General features: G+C 39.8%; 2 protein-coding genes across 4 annotated transcripts in view; one reads left to right on the forward strand and one right to left on the reverse strand.

Moving 5' to 3' along the window:
- The window catches only part of cep104 (centrosomal protein 104), a 41,019-nt gene extending 22,442 nt beyond the window's left edge, over positions 1–18,577 (forward strand). For 2 of the 3 annotated variants that reach the window (XM_065961690.1, XM_065961689.1), the window contains 11 exons: positions 2,691–2,867; positions 6,282–6,482; positions 7,684–7,779; positions 8,083–8,170; positions 8,521–8,593; positions 8,680–8,788; positions 8,923–9,061; positions 12,533–12,600; positions 15,256–15,343; positions 16,457–16,579; positions 17,562–18,577. In XM_065961690.1, the coding sequence (XP_065817762.1) occupies positions 2,691–2,867; positions 6,282–6,482; positions 7,684–7,779; positions 8,083–8,170; positions 8,521–8,593; positions 8,680–8,788; positions 8,923–9,061; positions 12,533–12,600; positions 15,256–15,343; positions 16,457–16,579; positions 17,562–17,587 (1,188 nt within the window). In that variant the 3' untranslated portion in view covers positions 17,588–18,577. Of the gene's footprint in view, positions 1–2,690; positions 2,868–6,281; positions 6,483–7,683; positions 7,780–8,082; positions 8,171–8,520; positions 8,594–8,679; positions 8,789–8,922; positions 9,062–12,532; positions 12,601–15,255; positions 15,344–16,456 lie in introns of all 3 variants that reach the window. The other variant, XM_020650867.3, reaches the window with a different exon arrangement.
- A 186-nt stretch (positions 18,578–18,763) lies between these two features.
- b3gnt7l (UDP-GlcNAc:betaGal beta-1,3-N-acetylglucosaminyltransferase 7, like) lies at positions 18,764–21,012 on the reverse strand. Its single transcript, XM_065961691.1, has one exon. It carries the CDS (start codon positions 20,747–20,749, stop codon positions 19,493–19,495), a length of 1,257 nt encoding a protein of 418 aa, XP_065817763.1. The 5' UTR covers positions 20,750–21,012; the 3' UTR covers positions 18,764–19,492.

A 21,012-nucleotide genomic window follows, 5' to 3' on the forward strand; every position in this document is an offset into this window, starting at 1 on the left:
TCTCTGAAAGTCAACTGCCAGCTTTTTAGTTTTGGAGGCATTTGGTTCTTAGTTGAAAGCAGCACAGCAAGACCAGACAATAGCTTTTTAAAAATACAGTAGAATATTCAACCTATGAAATCCACTCTACTATTTTTTGGTTTTCAGCATTTGAAGACAATTTTGATGCAGTTTATAGGGAACCTTAAGCACAGCAGAGTTGAATATATGCACACCTAAGAGGCTCCAGCTTTTATATCTGGGATTGAAGCTCAAATAAGAAGCTCTGAGGATTTATGGATGGTAATTCTCTGCTTATACTAACAGGGTGGGACTTTATATTATGACGAACACAAAATCATTTCAGCAACCTCCCTTTCCTATGAGGTAACTATTAAAAAGGTGGAGCAGCAGGATGACAGCATGACAGCGAACCCAAACACATTTGTCACCAAACTAACACAACTGTGCACTGATTAAAATACAAAATGAGCACGAGAGCACATAGGCAAGAGGAAATCAAGTTTGACTGCTGTTTTCTACAATATGACGTGCACAACAAACAAACTTTACAACCTAACAAAAACCAAAGTGACAAAATACAACAATGCAACATCAAAGCAGAGGATACAAACACACAATAACTTCCTGAATTAACTTGCCACAACTGTTTACATGCTGGAGAAAATTGTATTTTGACGTGTTTATATTCACAACTGAGGTCAACATGGGTCATGTCTTTAAATTCATGAAGGAGGTTCAGTTTGTCGTGATCAATAACTTTAAAAGTATTTACAAACTCTTTTGAACCCATGTTGGAAATAATGCCTTAAGCCACAAGAAGTAACAGCAAGACCAGCTCTAGAGTTGCAACTTTTTACCAAAAACTTTTTTTGTTTTGTTTAGAATTAGAGATGGAAGTCCAAGGGAAAAAATATATAAATAACCTTGTTGTCAGTGAAGTAATAGTAGTTGTGCTTTTGTTTTTATTCATATTCAGATATAAAACACCTGAAGAACGTACTGTGAATGTAAAGGTTTATAATATCGACTGGGCTTTCAATGTGTATTGAGAACTGTATAACTGCTGTGTGAATAGAGTATGTTTCATGCATATGAGGTGAAATCAGTCTGATGGACAGCAGCCATTAGTCTGCATAGTACAATGACCAGAGAGCTGTTTTATCCACATGCCCCACAGTGAGCAAACAGAACAGCATTAATGTGTGTGGCAATCAATTCTACTTTCCAATAGCACCAATGGATGGTTGGTACTCTTTGATTTCCGCTTGATTTAGCTACAGTTTTATTATAAACGTAATTATACTTTATCTACCCCAAAACTATTTGTCTGTGAAATTCTCACCACTGTTTAAGAGGTACTGAGCACAGACACACATACAGATCCACAATACATCTGCTTGTCTCCTCTATAAATCATCTGTATCTTACCTTGGCTGTTTTTTCATAAACTCTTATAAACTGCTCTTTGACCACTTTGACTCTCTCTGTCTCCCCTGTCCCCGTCAGTACAAGATCCTCCCATATTAAAAAACAAAACAAATCTCCATTACTAAATAAATATGGACACTTTACATTTGTTTATCTGTGCACGCTTCACTGTATTCACTCATGCTTAGAATGAGAGGAGCAGTATATGAAAAAAAAAAATAATGCTATTTTCACTTTAAACAGCAGTGAAATATTAAATTAGCATTACATACAAACACACAACACAGCACATATATACATACATATCCCACCCATACAAAAAAACATGAGCCCACAATACAGTTTGATATATGATATATGCAACTCAGGCTATAAGTTTAAAAGTTTAAATGTCTTCTGTCCTTACTTAAAGGGGAGGCGTTATAAAGTGCAATTGCAGTAGGTAAAAAAGTATTTTTAAATCTGTCCTTTTTGCAGCTTAGCTGCCGTAGCCTCCCACTAAAAACACTCTTTTGTTCACACACGAGATTGTGTAAGGGATGCAAATGCAAAAAACAAACCATGCTGTATCCCAATCTTTAAACCCAATTTAACTGTATTAACATTTAGTGTGCACTTCCCAGTGTGTACATTGGATTGTGATTTTGCTCTGGTGGATTGATTCATAGTGTGTGTTGAGCAAAGAGAGGAGAAGGTCTCTGAGTTTTAGAAGCTTCTGTTTCAATGAGTTCAGCTCAGGGCACAGCTGTGCAGGCCATTGTTATGAAAGTCAGCCCTATGAAATCATCGTCTGGCCCTTCTAGAGCTTCTCAGAGCTCCGTCAGAGCAACTACTAAATGCCTTTTTGTGTGTTGTGCAAATTATGTTTTTGTTGTTGTGTTTATTTTTTCCCGACATACATTCCTGAGCTCTAAATGGTAAACAACTGAGATATTTTGTTTTCCCCCCCGAGAGGCTTCCTCCATCTTTTAATTTAATTGTACACTTGTATTCTTTGTCAGGACTTGTCTGTCCAACAGATGTTCATGATGAATTGCACATCACATTGTGTAGAATCACACAGTTTTGGTTTGTTAGTGCCCTACAGCACACACACTAACTTGATTTATATACACTTTTCTAAAGCGTCTTGAGATAACAGTTGTTGTGAATTGGCGCTATACAAATAATGATTGATTGATTTACTGTGGGATTTTGTGTGTCTACAGTGACATTGTAAACTGTAAAGTCAGTAACTTTATATCATGTCCCCCTTCTAGGAAATAGCTGTTTTGAAGGATGTACGCGTCCTGCATGGAATCCCTGGTGAGCTGGTGAAGCCCTTCAAATCCAACTTCCCTTCTCGTCTGGCTCAAAGTCGGGCTGAGCTCGTTCAGAAGCTACTTGCTGAACTTGGTACAGAGAATTCTGGCTTCACCTTGGACAATGTCATGAAAGTAAGTCAACTCAAATACTCAAAATACTGTGTATCCATTCATTATTATCTTATGTCTAAAAATGTGTCAGAGACCCCTTAGTTGATCTTCGATCTTAAAGTTGAGCAGTCATTTTGCGTTACAATAAAGGGTCAACCAGATAGAAGCTCAGGTAAAAACCTCATTAAGGAATCAAAAACACATTTTGATTCTAGCTAAGCTATCTATGAAAAAAAATGCTATGATTGTACGCAGGTATCACACAAAGCAGACTGCAATGCGGGGCAGCCAAAGCTTGTCTGGACAGATTTATTGTGCCAAAAATGCAGGTGATGAGTCTGTTTACATATTTTATGTCACAGAGAATGGAAAAGATTTGTTAGTGCTCAAAATTTTCTGTCACTTAAATACAAGTGAGGACATTCATTTGGTAGAAAATCTCACTGGAACCTTGGAATTCCTAAAACAATTAGTCAATTATTTCATTGTCTTAAGAGAAAAAGTACTTCTTCCACACTATCCTTTGGCTCTGCACTCTGACGTTTTGGGTCACATTGTCCATAATGTTGATTCTGATTTTTTCCGCTAGGGACACACTTAACATGTTAGGATATATGATGAGGATTTTATAGATGCAAAAAAAAAATGAAACCTGCAGCAGCCAGTTTGCATCAGAGTTCAGAATCAAACATGATGCAACAGATGTCTACTTCAAAGCTGTTGATAGCGACTGTTGTTTATGGCAAAGAATCAACTTTGTCTTCAGAGAGCAATTACAATGTATCCTCTATAACATGTATGCACATGTACTATGAAGAAACACGTACAGCATTATGCCTGTATAATAGCACTTTAAGGAGGACTTCCATCAAGCTGATTTTCCGTTACACTTGGCTTTGTAATTATGATGTGACTGACTGAAAGGGAAGCTGTCCCTCCCTGACTTTCTGGGCCAATTCAGTTCACCAACGCAGGCTTTAGTCAGCTCTTGTCAGCTGAGTCAGTGTTGTCACCCTTGGCTACCACTTCATGCCTCCTGCCCTCTGGTTTCCTGCAGTGACATAATATCTTGGTGCAAACTATCCAACTGTTGACCAGGCCGGGCAGGACAACAAGCTGCCCTGTCCTCCCCCTCTTTGGTTTACGACCAGTCCTCCCCTCCCCTCAGCCCTCCTCTTGACCTTACACAGCTTTTATCAGTACAAGCAAATTGTTAGGTTTGTCCTCTAAGTTTCTCTTCCTTCTAAACCTTCCAAAGCTACACAGGTGGCATTGGGTGGCCTGTGTTTACAGGTCTGTGCATGCTTGCTCAGCGCCTGTCTTCTTTGTGTTGGCTGCCTCCCATGTTTGCCTGGGAAACATTTTCAGTCTGGATTGAGATGTGACAGAAGGGCTTTGCATTATTCTGCAGATTGCCGTTTTCTTCTGTCCCATTAAACAGTCTCCTAAGAAATATGTAAGAGACTCAAGGTTTAAATTAGAGCTCATTTTTTAATTAGGATGGATTTTTTATCATACATTTGTTTGTCTGTGAGATGTTGGATTCTAATCAGATTTGGCGCTTCTGCAGCAGGCAGTCGTTCTTGTTGACTTCAGGGACTTTTAAAAAAAGTAATATGCTTTTATTAGCCACCAGAGTAACTGCAAAACAGATAAAATAATAGAGGCCATTAGGTACTGTAGAATCATTTTGTAGCCTTGATGATATTTCTCCACTGTGTGTGTTTGAGGCTTGGTTTTAGAGATTACAATGCAGGAGTTCAATCTTACAAGTTAACCTTAGGTTGTTTGGGGGTCCCCACACCTGGTTTTAATCAAGGCCATCAGTCGCACACACCTGACTGGAGTGAGTAGAAAGAGTCGGTGTCCTCACACAGGTTTAACTATGATTTTATGGCAACATCATTGGTTCACTTCTTAACTGAGGGTGGTCATGCCTGAATAACTGATCAACCTGTATAAAAGCACCTCCTGCTGACCAATCAATTGTCATCATCCTGGAGCTAGGTGCACAGATTTTGAGATTGGAGGCAGAGAGTGTTTAGATACCTGCAAAGCCCTTTAGCTTTCCTGTTGATCTCTAAAGTGAGAGATAGTCATTCTACTTGTATGTATATAATACTACAATGTAGGACAATTAAGCACTATAACCTTGAATTGTTGATGTGAAGTAACCCTAATTACAAAATTGAAATATTTTTCTGTATTAATGTTGAGAATGCTGTTGTTTCGGATTAAAAATAACAAAAAGGTAGTGATTGATGAAGGAGGGGAACCTACAATTATTATTTTTTACAATGAAATCTTCCATTACAAATGTAAACAAAGCATAATTACATCTTTTGCAAATTAAACTCTATCTAGATGTGCAAATATCTGCCAATACCACTATCGTGCATTGGTATTCGGCGGTAGTAGGCCTTTCCAACTCCCACACAAAGAAATCAAACAACATGAGTCTGACTAAATCCTTGAATTCCCACATTTAAGCTCTGTTTGTATCGGCCTCTTTTAGCTCAAGTGTCTCTTCCTGATATATCTCGACGTTGTTGACTGGGCCATGGTTTTAACATTTTTCCTTTTTCTTCTGTTGTTACCTGGGTGATGTGCTCAGAGGCGGGAACTAGTGAGAACAAGGAGGGGTGATTGAATTTCCTGTAATTAAAATGAAAAGTGGTTGAGAGGACAGAGAATAATGTCAGGCTGTCCATGAGACTGTTGAGCGAGGGATTGGAGGCCTTTGTACACAGTTTACCTCTGGATGGTAGTGTTCTCCTCTGGTGATACTGCCATTGTGTCGGGACTCTTGACATAGATTATGTTGCACAATGGGCTTCTCTTGCGTTATCATGTGCACTTCTCTTTAAAGATGTTCTCAACAGTGTTGCTGTTGCAAATAAAATCTGAATTTTCAGTGGCCAGCCTTGTTTCCTCAGAATACTGTTGTATTCTGTGTACATTTTACACATTCAAATTATATACATTCTTTCCACACTATGCAAACATTCCACATCATATATCATATCTACAGTAACTAAGGAATAATAAAGACATTTTACATAAATGAACAAAAACCCAAAAGAAACAGACTAACACAAAGGCTCCGTCTGAGTTTACAGCATCTTACAGATGAACATGGTTAAACAAAAAAGGCCCACAGTCGTGAACTCCTGGAGCTGCAATTGAACCACTCTGATTGTGAGATGATCCACTGAGCCACAGCTTCCCGAATAATTCCCGAAATGTTTACCAAAAATGTAACAATATGTTTTACGTCATAATTTCCAACTGAATTGTCTATGCTCAATAGATCAGATCCAGTTCAAAACCAGCTAATGGCATATTTTAAAACGACAATATCCAGTCAGAAAAATGTCCTGCTCAAAGCCACATCAGTTAACATGCTGATAGAAATCTGTCTTTTTCCTCTCTCAGTTCTGTGCAGCAGCTTTGGAGCACAGTGCATCAGGGGTTAGAGAGCTGGCAGCACAAATCATCTTATCCATGTACCAGCAGCACAGAGCTGCTGTTCTCAGCTACCTTCCTCCCAGCGATGCTGCTGCACGGAGGAACTTCCTCTACAAAACCCTCTTTGATGGCTTTGCCAAGATTGACGGAAAGCTGGTGGAGACTCAGGTGAGAATTTTTTCTTCACTGCAATGAATTTCTTGTTGAAATGTCAAAAAAAAAATAACACTTGAGGCACACAGGGGCATCATCAGACTGCCAGGCCAAGGGTTTTTTGTTTTATTTAAATTGCACTCTTGGGTCTGTGCCGCTTGGTTAATAGTGTGTTGGGAGAGCATTTGAGACAGTATAGTTTCCCAAAACTGTACAATCACATGTGTCTGAAGTTTTCACAATGCAAGTCGTCTATTACCAACAACACATCAACCTTGCAGAGCCTGGTTGTACAGCTACTATTTTATCATACAAGAGCAAAATAGTGTCCACACAAACACTCATGCTTCTGTTGAGTTGAGAGGCAAAAGGAAATCAGAAGCTCAGTTGCTGGCATCTGTCCATGGCAAAAGCGCTGCTAAAAACTGACTCCAGGGATCAAACAAGGCACCGTTTACTGACGTCGCTACCCTAGTTACTTAGCAACACAGTATGTCTTAAAGGTACATTCCACAATTTCAACTGTTACAGATTGTTGTCACAGATTTGGCAGCTGGTAGATGAACAGGGAGATCACCAGACATGTCAGTCAAAAGCACCTGTTCAAGCTGTTCATAGCAGATATATTTAGATGTAATTTCTTTATTTTTATTAAGCCTACAAGGATTTCATGCTTACATGTTTGGTATAATGTGGATAGATAAAGTGTTGCATTTCTTTTAGAGCATTCATGTTAGCAGAAAAAAAATTGTATCCTACTGAGAATATTCCTGGTAAAATGAAGGTTAAAAATTAAAATAAAAACTGTTTCAAGATGCATAAAACAGCAACGAACCTAATCCTATTTTCATGAGATCACGATGCATTTGATAAAGAAAGCATTGTCGTGTTGACTAGTCTAGTGTAACCATGCATCCAGTGAGACATCTTGTACTGCAAAGCTAACATGAACTGTTGTTTTACTGAAAGCTTGTGACTCATTAAATGACTGAACTCAATCTACTGGAGACCTAGTGCTCCCATTATGTCATGTATACACCTTTGAGTAGTGATCAGCTACACAAGTTATTACCATCAAGGCCACAACATGCCACCACAGCCCCAAGAGTCTGCAGAGCTGTATGCTTTTCAACTGTAAAAGAGGGATAAAAGGAAGCTAACAAGAAAAGGAAACAGTTACTATCAGGTTAATGGTGTGTCTTTTATTTAAACTCAGACTTTGAAGAAGGGAGGTGGTGAGCAGGATGGGCAAAAAGAGAAGGCGGAGATCCACTCTCTTCAGGAGCAGCTGGCTGCCTTGAAAGAGATCACGGTAGGCGGAGCTGTTATTAGACTGTCATTACATCACTTCTTGTAATGACTACTAATTTGTATTTATAACTCTTTAAAGACTTTGTAGAATTTATACTCTCCTGGTGGTCAGAAACATGTTCTCATGTACAGATGACAGCAGTGGTTTACCATCTGTATGTACTTCTTATAGTTTGGAATCCCATCTCTTATCCTGGAGTGTCTATTTCTATAACTGCTGTTGACATGGTGAAGAGCTTCGATGTGTGTTTTGGAGACTGTGTTTTGTGACTTGTACTCATTCTCCTCCTGTGTCTCTGTGAAGGAGGGAGGCAATGGAAGCACAAAAGAACAACTGCCTAAGAAAGAAGCTCCCAAAGCTGAGAAAGGGACCCAAAAAGCTGGCAGAACAAGTATGTACACAAGATTGAAAAGACAGATTCAGCCTATAAAGATATTCTTCTAAGGCGCAAATGGGCATAGCAGTTAGGTCGCTGCCCGATGTACAGGGCTATAGTCCACCACAAACCAGCGGCCCGGGTTCAAGTCTGGCTTGTGGCTCCTTTCCAGCATGTAATTCTCCTACACTCTCTCCCTGTTTCACTATATCAACTGTCCTATCCAATAAAGGCCAAGAAGGTCCAAGAAAACAAAAACTTAAGTTTTGTCTAAACTCTTAACTTTTGGCAGCATATTTCTTTAAAGCTTTACAATAGGTAGAGATGGTCACTATATTTTCTTCATTTATTTTCTTCATTTTCAGCCGCTACAAAAATTCCCCAAAGCGCGGTGACACAAAGCTCTGATGTCCAACAGTCCATCAACTACTTGGACAAGTAAGAGACTTTTAACTTTCGTTTTGATGTCATGACTTTTTGGCAACTATATGATGTAATCTGCCCTCTGATCTGATTTTTTTCAGCCTGTGTATATTCTGCGGTAAAAAGGACGAGTCATTCACAGAGGATGGGTTGGACCTTCACTACTGGAAGCATTGTCCGATGCTGAGACGCTGCGATGAATGTAGACAGGTGAACAGTTATATTTTAAATTGTAGACCTACTTACAGTCCTTTCTTTTAGAGGAACATCTGCTCGGCTGTTTAATCTCCCCCACACTAACAAGGCCTGAAGACCTTGTGTAAAGCTCTGTGCTGTGTTCACAGGTTGTTGAGATTGCCAGCCTAACCGAGCACCTACTGGGTGAATGTGAGAACCGATCCAAGTTCAGCCAGTGCCCACGCTGCTCAGAGGCCCTCGCTACTGAAGATCTGGCTCGCCATGTCCAAGGACCTGCCTGTAATCGTGAGTTCTTAGCTCTTTATTTCATGCCATACAGACATTTCTCAAAATGCTAAATGCTTAAAACTAAAAACATTATTCGATTTTGTCTTGTCCAATTTTAACCAAGAAAATATATCACACTAGACAATGTCCCACTGGACATGCACGTCTTCTAAGTGATACATGTTCAGTATTCCTGTGACAAAACCTTGTCCTCATATCGCTCTCCTTCAGCTTACTATTTGAAATAGAGCAACCTGGGTTAAGCCTGCAGGAGAAAGGCTCCTCCATAGTGATGCGTGTTTGCATTAATATCAATACTTCATATATTTGCTTGTACCTGTGAGAGCACTCTCTCTTGCTTCTCACTGAGGTTGAAGAAGGAATCAGTTCGGAGCAGAGTCAGGTGTGTTTGTGACTGATTGGTCTTGATTAAAACCATGTGTGGGGAATTTATAATGTATATACTCTTTTACTCTATCACTTGTGATGACTCATTATCCCACCTTTAGAGGTAGTAAGATGATTGTGCAGTGTTTTATCGTGTAGTGTGTCTGTCTGCATAAACACCAACACAAACGTTCTGTGTATTTTCTCTCTATTGTAGTTCTCTCTCAGGGGGTATCTTGTGCAGTTTGTTTCTACTCCAGCCTTTTGTGTTCTCTTTAAGGCCTTTTCTGGCAGCCATTGTGTTTTCATTAAGTTTTTCCAAGAACATTTAGATCCATGTCAGCTGCTTGGCAGCAGTGGTTAAGTTCCTTCTCATCAGTGCATTATTTAGTTTAGGAAGCTTGTTTATTTTTGATCAATACTTTTTCCCTCTGGGATAACTTTAAGACACCCCCAGGTGTGCAACTACATCCCACTTCCCCCTTTCCTGACAGTATCTGAAATATAAGAGTGAGAAGAAATACACAGACAAATAAATAAGCTGCTGTTTTGTCCTTTAATTTGAGGAGTTCATTAGTCCTACACTTGGTGTAAACCTCGTGTAGTCTCGACTTGGTGGGCTTCTCCATCATGATGCTCACATAAGCCTGTCACTATACCGTGACAAACTAGCTAGCCTGTTAACTGTTAGCAGCTTAGCCTGTCTCCGTCCTTAGAGTTTTACTAAAGTTACATAGAAGTGGATGATGGGACACCAATAGTATGAAAGCTTGACTTTGAGGCAGGTCTTCAGAGGGCGCACCTTATCTAACTGCTGTGAACTGCATTTGAAAAACTCATTAATCTGAAGAATTCAGGGAATTTACCTTTTCTCACAGATTACTCACAAAAAACAACTTCCTCATTTACATGAAACATTTCCTAAAACAATGATTCACTCACCCAAGGTTAATAAACATTCTCCTGCTAATCTACCTGTCTGCCTTGTTTTTAACTTGAATCTCAAAAGCTTTGTCTTCTTAAGTTGACCTTGTTTGTCACACAGTCTATCTGGGAATCTGTCTCTTTTAACCCTTAGAGCCCTGCAGAGCCAGTGCCTTCATTGACGTTTAGCTCATGATGTTATTTTCTGGAGCCTTTACAAGAATCTGTAAAGACTGTAGAGTTTAATAAACTGAGAAAGTCATCAGAATGAGCAACATAAACAAATGAAGATACCTGTAAAAAAACATGTCTGAATCCAGAAACATAAAAATGTAAATCCATGTTGTTTCAGCTACGTACAGATTTCTGTTTCATCAGTATCAAACATAGTGCCTACATGTTTTTTTGCCGATTATGTTTTTTCTTTGACAATCTACAAATGCTACTTGAAAAAAAATCTTCATTGCATAACGTTTTAGTTCCTGCTCTAGCTCTTCTTTCTGTAGTTTTAATTCAATTGTTTAACAGGGATATGCAAACTACTATCTCACTTCCTGTTAGAGTTTTAAACATGATGATGTCATTAGGCTAACGTAGAAAGAGTTGATGATAAGAGGGAAGCTTTTACATTCCACTACAAAAAGAATGACGGCTGTCTATGTAAAGCGAGAGTGTATAAAGGGTAAGAAGGAAACTATGGCACTTCAGCCACTCCACAAATGGAGGTCCGTTCTAGCAGGGAAGGACTTAGGATATCTTCTTATATTAGAGAGGCCTTTTGGATTTACAACATCAACAGTTTAACCTCATACACTAAATGAGGAATTAAGCCTCTCATGTTTCCTGTGACTTTGTTTACATTGTCTGTACAGAGAAAGAGTTGTTGTCATATAGTGTGTATTGTATATTGTAAATACTATCACATATGGGATGGGATTTTATATGATTGGGCTATACATAAGTGCTGTCACAGTTCCGGTATACTCGCTGCTTTCCTCCCACTTTCATTAACCAATCAAGGACGATTCACTGTGAGCAGGAGTGTATTTAACTTTTTTCAAATCTGCACCTGACTGAACAGTTTGACTCTGAGGGATGTTAGTCGTTATTTAATGTTCCTTATGTTACTCTTATGCTCTAGTATTTTCTTTGGTTCCGGTCTTGAAGAAGGTAATAATGAATGTATAGAGGGGTTTTTGAAATCATTTAAAGAGGGATGCAAACAAACTTCCACAGCCGCCTGGGCAAGGGTATATCATATACCATATCAGTGGCTCAGTTTATTGAACAGTCATCACATGTCAGGTGCAGTGCTTCTGTGGCCACAGTGAGACAAACAATTTCTCACAGTGCTACATGGGAATAAATAAAAAGTCAGTTGACGGGATTTGTCAATGTGCCATGTGCCAGCATTAGCTATCTAGAAGCAGAGAAGGACATTTTGTTGGATCTTCAGAAGTTGTTTTTCCTCCTGGATACCAATTCTATCAGAACCAGATAAAGACAGGGACTCAAAAGCAGACTCACACGTGGCTGAATTCAGGAAAAGGCAGAGTTTAATTACAGTCCAGGTCAGTACACAGGAAGGCAAATCATCAAGGCAAACAAATCCAAAGGGCGCAGTCAAAACGGTAAGGTAAAAATGCTGGAACTAGGTGACACACATGAACACACTACAAACTGACAACATGAGGGAGGAAACACAGGGATATATACACACAGACAATCAGGGGCTAACGAGACACAGGTGAGCACAATCAGGGTAGGAAAACCTGAGGAACAGGATCTGAAAGACAGAGACAAGGGGAAGTACAAAATAAAACAGGAACAGACAATAATCCTAAATAAGTGAGTAAAAACAAAACATGACACTAGGTAACTTTAAGGATCCTGTTAAATTCAGTTTGAAGGAACCTACCTACCTTAAGAAAGAGATGAACTGTATCAGCACTTATACTCTATCTCTGTCACCAGCCATATGTTGACAGTGAGCTTTCTGTGCAATCACAAACTGAAAACATCAAGTGTTTCTCACCACTTGTTCACATGAGAGAGGAAATAGATTGTGTTTACCCTAATCTTTCCAAAGGTGTGTTCTTCTGTTCCCCTTCAGCGTTAAAGTGACCTTTCCTGTAATTGTATGACAGGTGGCTTAAAGGTGTCGTGTTTCTATTTCAGCCCCCGTTTCAGGTAAAGGATCCAACCACTGTCCTCTGTGTCACAACAACTTCCTGCCTGGAGAGGAGGTGAGGTCTTTAACACGCACACTCTTGTTATTTATGCGTTCATATGAAGCAATGATTTGATTGAAGCCAGTAGTTTGTTTGATATGCATTATGTGCAAATTACTAAACACTGTGGAGTGTTTATCTTTTTACATTAATAGATCTGAATGTAGTTTAGTAGCAACATTTTTCTTTGATTGAATTAAGTTGCTTTTTCAAAAACAGCGGTTGAAGGCTGTCTCATTTGTCTCTTTGCTAAAAGGAAAAAAAAAGACAGTAGGTCAGTTGTGCAGAGCTGCTTCTGTAGAAAAATACAGTTAATGCAGATGAGAAAAAAGGTTCTCAAAGAAAGCCGTCTTTAACTCGATAAACTTTGATTTTTTACTCCTCTATATCAACACTCAAACTAAAGACCGTCTATTCTTAGGTTGGAGGTACAAACAGGTGTTTTGTTGAAAACACAGCTATTGTCGACCTTCTGAGGCTTCAAAGGAGGGAGAGCCTTTGTTCTTAATAGCCTGTTCATCGTCTCCACATCACGTACATGCCATCACATTTTTCACATTCCTTTGAGGACAAGGAAAGACAAACGTCCCTTTTTATAAATGGAACTTCCCTGATTCTAATTTGTGAACTACATTTAGTATAAATCAGTTCTTTTCATAGTTATTTCTCACTGGTAAGGACTTCATCTTTCAATGGGTCTTGGAAAACTTCCTCTAATTCCAGTGGTAGAGACCACCTTCATGTTCAAAGTAACTAAATTCTTTTTGTTGTGTCGGTAATTGGTTAACCTGTCACAGGAAAAAAAAGTTGAAGTTAAAGATTTCACAGGTGATCTCATTTGGTAGTAGGATAAGGAGCTCAGGTAGCCTAGCGGTTAGTGTGCACCCCCCATGTACAGAGGCATAGTCCTCCAAGCGTGCGACCCCGGGTTTGAATCTTTTCCCACGTCATTTCCCACTCTCTCTCTCCCCCCAATTTTCAACTCTATCCACTGTCCTATCTCTAAAATAAAAGCATAAAAAAAAAATCAACCTTAAAAAAATAATTAGAAGACCAGTGAAAAATATGTGAATACACTGAAAATGATTGTCAAAGTTGATATTTCAAAATGTGACTAAAGAAAAACAAAAGTTCAGTTCTTGCTTTTCATTGCTCTTCAAGCTGCTCATCCAGTACTACCTCTCAGTGTCAGTCTGCTGTTTGTGTGATAGAGATGTTTCAAAGGTTCAGCAGTGTACAAGATTTCCTACCCCACTCAAGGATGTACGGACAGTGTCACCTTCCATTGGTCTTCCGTTACTTTTCTGTCATTGTGGAGCCTAATAAATCATTCAACTTGTCTTAAAAGACCCACAAGAGCTACAAGAGTTTCTCAAAGGTCAGTCTAAGCTCTCCTGGCCCGGCCTGCCCCAAGTTTGCTGCAGCACATTATAACACATTTCTACACATTATTTGATGAGGAGTTAAATGTGTCATTCCAATAGCAGATGTTGTGACCTTTGGTAGTTTCTATCTTATCTATAATTGCTTTATTCCATTAACCATGCCACAGTAAGCCCTGACATTAAAGCAGCATGAAAACAGCGGCATCAGTTAATTTAAGTACTGTCCCGTGTTGTTCCTTTAAGTTTTATTTGTTGGACAAAATGACCGATATGCTCTGTTACGGAGGCTTTAGTCCTCCAAGCTGGCGGCCCGGGTTTGAATCCGACCTGTGGCTCCTTTCCCAAATGCCATTCCCCACTCTCATTCCCTCCATGATTTCCGAATCTGTCCACTATCCTATCTCTACAATAAAGGAGAAAAAAAGACCCCAAAAAAATCTTGAAAAAGAAATGCAAAATTGTGATTTTGTCTTTATTATTTAACATAGAAACGTGTACTGTACTGGTGTTACAGTCTACTGTACTTTACTATTTCATCATTTGTGTTCCATACAAACCAGTCCATGTTGCGGTAGGTTAAAGATATCAGAGTATATTGGCACTATTCCCTAATGTAGAGAGACACGACAGTATACAGTATATAGCATTAGGGCTGGGAATCTTTGGGTATCTCACGATTCCATTTGATTCTTGTGGTCACTTTTCAATGCAGAATCTATTTTCGATTCAAAACGATTCTGCATTCATGATTCAAAGTCTATTTTTGAATTAGTGCATACTTCAGGATCTACTCCAGTCATCTGTGAGACTGGCTGAATTTCTTTCTGCTCCATTTGGCATTCTACTGAGTTAAAGAGCTAGCATTAGCACTTAGCATGGAGTGACAGATTAGCAACACAAAAAAAAAAAAAAATTTGGAAGTTATGAATCTATTTAAAATCTCACAAGATAAGAATCTGGATTTTTACAAAAATCGATTTTTCTTCCCTACCTCTATAGCATTTTTATAACTCATTTGATTGATTCCGCATAGTATAAATCAGAATGTGCTTTATCACACCTTGGAAATGGATAGAAGAACAAACAAACATGAATTCATATTCTTGCTGTCAGTGCCCTGAGCATGGACTGCATGAAAGACTGCAGTGTTATTGGGGAGAGAGGGCAACCGTACAGACCTTGACTGAGCCTACAGTCAACCTTTAGTAGCCCAGATTCAGAAAGTGGAGGGGATGGGGGGGAAGAGAAAAAATGGCCTCACTGAGCTACTTTGTCCTTCTTCCAGGCCTGGAAGACTCACCTCATGGGCAGGGAGGGCTGTAAACAAAACTCACGCAGGACTGCGGTGTCCCAGAGAACTCAGCCAGCACAAGGTAAAGCATTCATACACACCCTCTGCTTCCAGCCACCTCCCCAACGCTCAGAGTGAGAGTTATACAAAGTGTCCATGCTTGTTGGTAAAAAAAAAAATCATGTTGCAGCTTTTTCACTATGGCTTCCTGCCTCCGGGCACAAAATGAGACACGTAAAAATAGTGACATAGTTGGAGTTGAGTGTAAAGGATATTTATGTATCCATCTTGAATGATTTGTTGCAATCATGTTAGAGTGTAAGTCCGTTGTTTTTGACAAAAACATGCAGCATCACAAGAACTCTCTTTTTTTAAGTAGGTTTGATTTTAGTCCAAATGCAGTTTGTTGATGACAAATTGGTCTGTCCCAGATTTTGCCAGATTTTTACAACAAGGGTGGTTTGCGACACCATGATGCTTTTAGGAGATACAGTACCTTAAAAAAAACCAAAACAATGAATAAGCCATTCTTATCATCTTGTAGTGAATGATTTGCCCATGTGTTTGACTTGCCACATCATACAGTTTACCTATCAAAATAGTTTATGGAAGGTGGTAAACCCCTCCGATCCTGACACATCTTTTCTCTTGATTGCGCTAGTTAATGGGTAGCGAGGCAAACAGTTGCCTCACTGTTTAATATGTAGCATTCAAAAGGTTCCAATAATCATTAATGTATTTTTCTGTCTCAAAGCTGTCATTTAAGAGGGTGTTCTTCATGGCAGGAAAAGTAACCTGTGGAAAACCTACTGTTGTTTTTGCTTTTCCTATTACTTACTGTGCATACTTGAGTAAAACTTTGAATGAGAGACTTGGAATTTGTGATTTTGGCATTTTTCCACTTCCTCCGGTAAGCTGACACAGTTAGATAGACATTTCTTGTGATGTGACTGCAGCAAAGACTCAGTGACATTGCACTAATGAAGAGTAAACAACCATAAGGTGCTGACATCTTGAAACTTCTTGTATGTACATTCAACACGGGTAATGCAGGCTCCTTTTGTTTGCAGGCAAATACTGAAGTTTTCAAAAAGTCCCTTTCTTCCCAGTTGATTGCGCACCTTCTCTAGTTTAGGTATAATAAAGGTTCACTGTACAGATGTCCTTTTGTGTGTATTTGTTTTTGTGCATACAGGGCGAGCTGTTGGTGGAGCTAAGATGAAACAGTCGTGGTCAGTCGGGGCCAGACCTAGACCTAGGCCCATGGGCAGAGGAAGCCGGATACCAGCTCTGGCATCCTTGAGCAGAGGGCAAACTCCAGGAAAGAGTTGAAGTTTTTTTGAAGCCAGCAGCAGCAGCACACACCCCCCCCCCCCCCCCCCACACACACTCCTTTATAATTTCAGCCTTCGTAAAAATGGAACAACAACCTGTCTATTAAAATCTACTTGTTCAGACTCTATAGATGTTGGTTGTGATCAGTGATGTAATCCATCCTGAAAAGAGACAGCTGGACTCACCAAATGTTAGATCTCTTGCTTCTTTTGTCTGTGAGTCAGGCCTCCGGTGTCACAAACCTGCTAGGCTAGTTAACATGAGCACACTGGGTTTACTTATATCTCCTTTCTCAGTTTTGAGGCACTTTTTTTCTTCTACAAATTGCTGTTTGTTGTCACCTCTGTGGTAAGGAAAAGTAAATTCTACCTTCCAGGGTTTCAGATGAAAATGTGTCGTCTCCAAGCCAAAGTGGATGTAACTCTAATGACATCACTCTGACATCATCAGGGTTCTTTTCTCGCCCTGACTAATATACTTCAGAGCCACAGAAGACATTATTATACAAGTGCTTTCACAGGCTAGCATACTTACCTTTATTAGTATTCTTTCAAATAGTTCCCTTTAAAACTGCACAACCATACAATGCTGCTGTCAATTTGTTAATTTAAAAAAGTTTATTTAAAAAAAGAGGAATGTTTATATACAAATCTTTTTGTAAAGCAACAACCAAAACAAAAAAAAATGTGTGATGACTTAATGATTGTGTCTGCATAGGATGAAACAGACAAGAATCAGATCAATAGCAGAAGAATATCGACTGAAACATAAAAACACTCCACTAGAGCAGTGGTTTTCAACTGGTGGGTGGGGACCCAAAAAAATGTTTGTTTTGTTCAGTTTGTAGCTTCCTTCAGATATTGTGTATCCTCTGAGGTACACAAATATGTGACAGAAGCTGCAAACTGCACAATATTGCATTCAATAAATCTAATTGGTTGAAAATGATCCAAAAATTGTTTTTTCAGGGAGGAGTCGTGGTGGGTCCTGAGGCTAGAAGAGTTGAGACCCACTGCACTAGAGCACTTCACTCCACTAGTAGCGGCACTAAGAGAACTGAAGTTTAATTACAAGCAGGAGACTTTCCTCCCTTTGCAACACTCCAGCAGACGATACTTCAATCCTAAAGCCCGCTGAAACCTGAATGTATCTTGTCAGCATTACAATTTTGCCATCTGTTTACATGTTTATATCCCGTATTGAATAGATTGTATTAAAGAAAAGAAGTAGGACTTTTGCCAAACGGACAACGCTTCATTGCTGAATATTCTGTTTAATTTATTTATTTTCCTGCTTAATGTCTGACAATCTGAACTCAATATGTTCAAGTGAGAGCGCCAAAAGAGAGACTTTAACTTAATATAACTACGACAGAAAATGAAATAGACAGGAAGTGCTGTAGACATGCAGTAGAACTAGTATAGCACTTTATTCTTCAAGTCGGCTTTATTTCAGCGGAGTCTGATTCACACCGAGTCACCTCTGACACCTCTGTGGTGTTACATTGGTTTTGACCACAAACTCATGTTTTTAGGAACTCTGATGATCATTCAAATGGTTTATAGTTCAAACCATCATTTTTACTACTGCGATTGTACTACAGTATTATGACGATTGTTGATTGTAATATATCTTATGTTCACGTAATGCCAAGAAGAACGGAAACATCCCTAAAACAGTCTGAGGTGGATTTGGTATTCTACTTTTTATAAATTGTAATATCAGCAAGGTCAATTTGATTGCTGCTTGTGTCAACACTAACTGTTCATTTTAGTGGAGGAACAAATGAAGACATGTTGTTTATAGTTGATGTGATAATACACAAATGATGAGGACGTGGCTTTAACATGCTTCTGTACTGAGATCCATTGCAGTGTATATTTGAGTAGTCAGTATTTTCTGAGTGATAACTTTGGCATAAAATGAATAATTGTCTGTAAAAACATCTTTATTTGTTTAAATAAAGGCACATTAAGCTGAACATTGAGCTAGTTTCTTGTTCTGTTTAAGAGCTGATGGTCCCTGTGGTTAGCAGCTCTAATAGCCCTTCATGTCAATGAGTTGGGACCAAACAATACACAAAACACCCCCTCCCTCTAATCTGTCATGTAATGTGATGCTCTCCAGTTGTTTTCACATACTAATAAAAATGCAGCAACATCCACTCTTCATTTACAGAGCTGACGAAGAGCTCAGACTTTATTTATACAATCATATCATTGTATATGATTACAGGTCTTCAGTTTCTTTGGTTTTTAGACCTGCCTTTGAAATGATAATGATAAAGAAAAATGTGAAATGAACAATGTACTAAAACAATTAATTGTCATGTCAAAAAAAACTTCACCGTTTATATATATATATATATATATATATATATATTTCATCCCTAAAGTTTCCCTCACTTGTCAAAACTGAAATCATGATGTCAGAAAATGACTATTAAAAAAAAATCTAACCCCCTGCATAAAACACAGACACCTTCACAACGATGTACATTAACATTTGATTCCAGGTTAACACAGCAGAGAGATGACTCTCCAATCGGAAATAGCACCAAGAATCAGAAAAAAAGGGAAGCTCACTAATGAGTTGTGTGGTATGTTTTTGGAAAATCAATCACATGTGGAGTGAAAATCCTTTTTAATATTACATTTAGAAATGCATGACAGAATGTGCTGTATACATATCAGTGAAATTCAAATATTTACTGAATTAAATATAGATTTAATTACATTTGTATTATAGTTTCATGGATGATAAAGCCACCCTCCCTTCACACTACTGCAGATTCAGTAATGAAGTGTAAGGATCATCAGTTACAGACGATGTTGTATTCCAACAATCAGCTCAGCTTAAGTACATTTGATTGACTTTATTTGATATCAGTTGACAATCATATGGAGGTCCTTTTAGCGCACATCAGAGCCTCGTTGTGCACCACGCTCCACATCCTCAGTAGCTCGTTTGCGCTCAGTTTGTGCACCACGATGAGGTTTTTATAAAAGCACGGCTCGTTGTTCATGGGGCTCACCCTGCGCCTGGTGATGCCGAAGGTCCTGAAGCCCGGGTGCAACTCTGGGGCCAAGTGAAGCTTCTGCATGCACATCCCCAAAAACACATCGTCAATAGGGTATAACTCCAGGTCCTCTGAGACCACAAAGAGCCTCCTGGCGAGCTGGGAGGACATGAGAAACCCCCCACCTCCCACGTAAGGAGGATATGGCTTATCATAGAGCTCTTTGGGAATGTAATATTTGCTCTGCCGGTTTCGGATAGGGATCGCCTTGGAGATGGTGTCCCCCACAAATAAGTCTGCCTCTTTGTGATCCTCCACTTTGAAGCCGATGAGTTCCAGCAGGTTGTGCGTATTCACAAATACATCATCATCTCCTTTGAATATGAACTGGACGCCGGAGCAGTAGATGTCGAACCACTTGAGAAAGTTGACCTCTTTCAGGGTCAAGTTAAAGAAAGTGTCCATGAAGTCCCACTGGAGGATGTCCCCATAGATCCTGTCCTCATACTCGATCAGTTTCTGGAGGTTATTTGTGTCTTTGCCAGTCGTTGGGCTCCCTAAAAGAAATAAAGTTTTAATTTTCTTCCCATCCACCGTGTGCTCGTTGCCCCAGGTTTTACGCACAGCCTCGCGCCTGTCGTGCTGCTCGATAACGGATTTCACCACCATGAGGAGGTGCACCTCTCCATCCGCGCATTTCTCCGGGTGGTTGATGAGCATGGGGAAGTACCTGCAGTGTCTGTGCAGAACAAACTGGTGAAACCTCGGGTCCAAGCGCTTGAACCAGTCTTTGGTCCTCACAGACGCGTCCTCGCTGCAGTTGAGAACCTGTGCGTCCCACGAAGCCGGAGTCCCGTTGGTGACCCGCTGCGCATCTAAATCGTTGCTAAGCACCGGAGAGTCTGAGCTCCTCAAATTATTTTTCGTGGCTTCATTCTTGAATGAAAAACAGTCGGAGCCGCACAAGCCGGCATCCCGAATATGCTTTACTCCTACTCCATCCTTCTCAGCCAGCTTCAGCTTGTGGATCATGAGAAAAGAAGCGAAGACGAGAGACAAACTCAGCAGGGGTTTCAGCAGACCGACTCGCTTTCTTCGGAAAAGGTGATCCATGGTTCTCTGTGAGACCCTCATACGCTGTACATTTCGCCTTCATTGTGTTCAACAACTGTGTGCCCAGGTGGGATCAGCCACCGCCATCCCTGCTCAATTGGACACTAGTGGTCGCGTCCTGGGCTGCATGAGAGCGCAGACTCTGAGGTGGTCCCGGTGTTTCTTCTGCCCATCACGTCTCTCACAGGAGCCACACATCGCAGGTAGAATGATGCCGGATTCGCCACATTTCCTCGGGCTTCCTCTCTAGCCTCTGGTTCTTCACAAACTGGCTGAAGACCGGT

Source organism: Labrus bergylta, chromosome 12 (assembly GCF_963930695.1).
Source record: "Labrus bergylta chromosome 12, fLabBer1.1, whole genome shotgun sequence".
Lineage (NCBI taxonomy): Eukaryota > Metazoa > Chordata > Actinopteri > Labriformes > Labridae > Labrus > Labrus bergylta.

Coding starts and splice junctions, on each gene's coding strand:
- b3gnt7l (XM_065961691.1), bottom strand. CDS start 20,749: ATGAGGGTCTCACAGAGAACCATGGATCACCTTTTCCGAAGAAAGCGA.